The 5,000-nt window shown below is 33.6% G+C and overlaps 1 protein-coding gene and 1 long non-coding RNA gene across 3 annotated transcripts in view; one reads left to right on the top strand and one right to left on the bottom strand.

The window, feature by feature from the left end:
• The window catches only part of LOC125647500 (condensin-2 complex subunit H2-like), a 29,341-nt gene that overhangs the window by 18,276 nt on the left and 6,065 nt on the right, over positions 1–5,000 (top strand). For both annotated transcript variants that reach the window (XM_048874186.2, XM_048874184.2), the window contains exons 13-15: positions 395–511; positions 983–1,107; positions 2,902–2,950. In XM_048874186.2, the coding sequence (XP_048730143.2) occupies positions 395–511; positions 983–1,107; positions 2,902–2,950 (291 nt within the window). The remainder of the gene's footprint in view (positions 1–394; positions 512–982; positions 1,108–2,901; positions 2,951–5,000) is intronic.
• The window catches only part of LOC125647501 (uncharacterized), a 1,154-nt gene continuing 676 nt past the window's right edge, over positions 4,523–5,000 (bottom strand). The window contains exon 2 of the long non-coding RNA XR_007359982.2: positions 4,523–5,000. This exon is cut by the window's right edge and continues 234 nt beyond it. This is a non-coding gene — a long non-coding RNA (uncharacterized LOC125647501).

The raw sequence follows: 5,000 nt of genomic DNA, 5'->3' as shown, positions 1-5,000 counted from the left end.
ATATTTCACACACACACACACACACACACACACTGATTATGTTTTAAAACCTGCGATTTGATTAGCTTGGGGAAAAAAATTCAGTCCTCTATTGCATTGCCATTCAGTGGGGAAATGCTGACTTTAAAGTGAACATGATTTTTTTTTTTCCTGGACATATCAGTAAATTAAGTGATGTTTACATGTAATTAATGGAACATAATTGTAAGCTAAAGACATACACATGTATTTTAAATCTATTGGAATTCATCGTTTTGTTTTAATACATACATTTGTATATTTTTCAGGCAAAACTTTTAAAATCCCAAATGTTGTAGATGACTGTATGTCAAACAAGAGGAAGAGAATGGAATTCATTGTTTTGTTTTAATACATACATTTGTATATTTTTCAGGCAAAACTTTTAAAATCCCAGATGTTGTAGATGACTGTATGTCAAACAAGAGGAAGAGAAAGAAGAAAACGTCTGTGAAGAAGCTGTGCCCTCTCACACAGTTTGTCTGTCAGACGTGTACGTATCAATCGTACAAACCATTCTTTGAAAAGATCCAGGCAACATTATAAAGAATGCTTAAACATTAACAGATGTTGTAAAATCTCAACATGAAATTGAATTTCACAAAGGAGTTATAATGATTCAATTATACAGCCCAACAAATTATGTGTAACAAATATAGTTAAGGTTTAGAAACAGTCTTAGTTCTAACTGATGTATTTAGTTGTTCTGCGAAAAGAAAACGTATGTTGACTACGAAAATTGACCCCAAGTAATTAAATGACACAGAGTCTCTACATTAGAGTATGTAGTGTATGTCTTAGGTGGGCAAGAAATTTGACAGAATGTTTAGGGGGACCGGGTAGATGGATAAAGGGGGGTGGGAATGTGTTTTTGCATAAAAGAAAAAAAAAACACCAGACAAGTTTAAATATGATTTTGATTATGAAAATGGACATACATGTATCTAGATGTTGTGAATTTCAGTTACTAATGTGGAAAAATATCCAAAGAATCCTCTGAAGACTGTGTCATTTCCTGAGCTTGATAAATTATTTTGGGCAGAATACAAAAGACGACAATCCCTGTCAAGAAAAGAGAGCAAAGCAAAGGTAGTCAATCTCAACTTTTGCATAGAACTTCATTTGTAGGTGATCATAACATATAATTGATATTCTGTGTGCATAATTCATACAGAGATATATGCCTTTCACATTGTAAAGATTTTTTTTTTTCTGCAATGATTTCCCCATTTTCATTTGTATGCTTTTAATTTGACTTGATCATTTTGATAGAAGCAATCTGCATCAATTTATGGAATTTAAAACATAAAAAGTCTAAGTTGTATGTATTATGGATGTATGAAAGCAATGAGGGTAATTCGTGTTAATGGCAAGTCCTGTAAACGTAGACATTATTTAGGAAAATTTTACTTGTTCCTTTTTATTATTGATATATTGAGTCATGTGACCTATTGCGATTGGTGACTGTTTGTCTTCATGTGTTAATATTTAAACATAATCAACATCTTCTTTGTGAATACATGGCCAGTTTGATGTGGAATATCTCTGGGGTAAGGGGAGCTAGAATTTCATGATCACTGCACCTCTGGAAGTATGGGATAGGGTCAAAGCCTTTAAAAATGACAACAATCTTGAATCTTTTAAAATGTTCTTTACTCAGGGTAACTGTTTGCATAGCCATACATAGCAAGGATATGTCTCGACCAAAATTGTGAAATTCATGGCCCTACCATGGATCAGTGGTTCTGGTGCTAGGCCTAAGGGTGGGGCTATTTTGCTGATATAGTGAAATTCATTCTTTCAAAAGTTTGAAGAAAAGCTTATGTAAGGTTCTGAAGAACTTTCCCTCGGGTGAGGCTTTAGGATGGGGCCCAAATGGATTTATGCATGTAGTGAAATGCATTTGATATTTGAAATAAATATTTACTTCATTACTTCTGTCTATTGTAAAGAAATACTGTATACATGGTTAATACAAAAAATACTGTATACATAGTTACAAAAAATACTGTATACATGGTTACAAAAAATGCTGTATACATAGTTACAAAAAATACTGTATACATGGTTACAAAAAATACTGTATACATGGTTACAAAAAATGCTGTATACATGGTTACAAAAAATACTGTATACATGGTTACAAAAAATGCTGTATACATGGTTACAAAAAAGCATATACATGGAGCCTGTTGACCAAAAATGTGAAAAAGTCCATATTCCTTTAGCAGGGGTTCGAGCTTTAGGGTCAGGTCCAAATGGATATATAGTGAAATGACATTTAATCTTTTTAAATTGTCTTTTTTACTTTCATGCAATTGTGAAGAAATATTGTTTGCAAGGTTATGGAAAAAATGTAGCTGTTTACCAAAATCGTAAAATTTCTTACCCTGGGGCCATGGATATATAGTGAAAAGGCATTTAAGTTTTAAACATCATCTTTTGCATATTCTGAATAAATACTTTATGCGTTGTTGTGAAGAGCATGTAGCCCTTTACCCATTGTGTGAAATTCCCAACCCCTGCATCAGGGGTTAAGACTCTAGAGCAGATGAATAGGTAAAAGTGTGATGGTACATTTTTTTCTTGTAAAAGCATCCTCTTTACTATTGAGCATTGTGAAGCAACTGCATGTCTTGTTATGAAGATTATGGAATTCATTACCCCTTGACTAGTTACTTCAGGGAGCAACAGTACATGGATTTTATAAAATGCTATTTTGTTCTTGAATGTTGAAGAAAAAAACCCATGCACCTGAATCTGGAAAGCCATGGAGAGTTTACTTTTCATGGTTTTTTTAAATAATGAACACTGTGTTTGATTGAGCTGTCCATGGAAAAGTTGCTTCAGGTGACTGTTACGGCCCATGGGCCTCTTTTTCAGTATGTGTATGTAGAGGAAGAAAATGAAGAGGAAAATCTAGAGCAAGAAGGTTAGTAATACATGTACATAAATTATTATCAGGGAGAAGAATAAGAATTTTACCAAATGCAATAATAGTCTCTGTGTCAGCCAACAGAACTTATTTCTGGATGAGTTGCCAATCAGCTTGAATTTTTGTAAAGTGTAGGTTTTTTATACAATGACACTGCACTAGCGGCTGTTGCAGTCTTTACGAAAAGATTTAAAATTTGCTGGCCAGTAGGAGCAGTGGACTGTCCAAATTCCGCCGAATTTGTCAGTTGATGCATCTTAGGACCTAACATCATGTTGTCTCAAAAGTAGGTCATGGTGACCTACTTTTTGAATTTCGCAGGTAATTATTATTAAATGGATTTTGATGCATATCTTGGACAATTTTGAGCCTATGATCATCAAAAGTTGTGAGTTGATGGATCATGGGACCTTGAACTGCGTCATGTGAAAAGTATGTCACCATGACCTACTTTCTGAATTTTAGGGCTAATCATTTATGAATACATTTTAGGTTGTTATTTCAGATACCGAGAGGTTTAGAATCATCAAACCTTGTAAGTTGATGCATCTAGAGGCCTTGAAACATATTTATAAAAAAAAGTAGGTCACTGTTACCTACTTTTTGAATTTTGCAGACATTCAAATTTCACATTTTCAATTTTAGATGCGTATTTTGGACACTATGGAAACTAGGATCATCAAACTTTGTCAGTTGATGCATCTTGAGTCTTCATAGTTGTTTGACTTAACATCATCAAACTTTGTTAATTGATGAATCTTGGTTAGTGAGAATTTTTGCCTGTTCTACAATGTATCAAAAGAGTGATTCTAGGCCCATGGGCCTCTTGTCTCTATATATTACGGGGATCAGTCATTAAAAATCAGTTTGTTGAACTGATGCAAAACAACTCGGTCAGAAATGTTCTGTGTTACCCGTGTCTTCTGCAGACACCGAAAAAACAACACCAAACATGGCTTTTACTCATATTTATTACCTGTAAACAAGACTACAAATTCACATGTTTTTGCATACATGTAAACAGCCCACTTGCTCCCTAGCAAATAATCTCATAAACCGTCATAAAATACTCCTATGTAAACGATGTGATTATTTCTACAAATTACACAAAATTTCAGGGGTAACTAAAATTGATGAAGTTCGTCTTAGTTGGACAATGCAATTGGTGTGATACAGAACATGGCCATTTTATATGTTGTAACAAGTTACTAGTTGAATATTTGTACAATTTACGTACAAGTTACCTTGACAATTGCAGTCTTTGCTTTAAAAAGAAAAAACAACCACGAGTTCTAACACTTATTTTATGAGATGTTAATTGGTACATATTTTGATTCTAATGTCAATTTTATGAAAGTAAGACCTGTAATATCTACATACAACATTTAAAAAAAAGTCTACAAGCCCATGTGACTTCTTGATTCATAATTTTCACTGACCCGACCTTAAAATTCACTGGCCTCGGTCTTCAGACCACCGAGTTTTCATGAAGACTGCTGTTGAAATATAATATTGTAATGAAGTTCTTTTGGATTTTGTGTAGGAGTAGAGAAAATGATAAATCGTAGAATAAATAAAAAGAAAATTTATTTAGCAATAAGATAAGAAATATAGAGATGTTTGAAAAACAAAGAAATCACACTTTCACATTCACACACCCATACTCTCTCACCGAGAAAGAAATATAAATTGGTATAATAAACCTGGCAATATTGACAATCAATATAACTATAACTGTCAAGACAATTCAATAGTTAATACAACAAGTATGTCATTCCAGGCTGAAAATATAACTGGTAATAAATGTATTACATAATGGTTCGAATAGTCGCTAATTCCGCTAACTACAGAAAAAGTTAAACAGTAGTAAATTACGTTTTATACAAATTTCTCAAATTCCTTTTTGATAAAATGTTAGTTTACTGAAACACAATATGAAAGTTTGGCTACTCAGCACAATTCAATTTAACGCCACGTCACACTTGGCACAACCAGGCCTCCATACAGCTCGAACAGCCCCTCCGCTTCCAGTCCCGGACTCACAGGT

Source organism: Ostrea edulis, chromosome 6 (genome assembly GCF_947568905.1).
Source record: "Ostrea edulis chromosome 6, xbOstEdul1.1, whole genome shotgun sequence".
Taxonomy (NCBI): Eukaryota; Metazoa; Mollusca; class Bivalvia; order Ostreida; family Ostreidae; genus Ostrea; species Ostrea edulis.
Note: the sequence above shows the minus strand (reverse complement) of the source record. Positions and strands in the feature narration are given on the sequence as shown.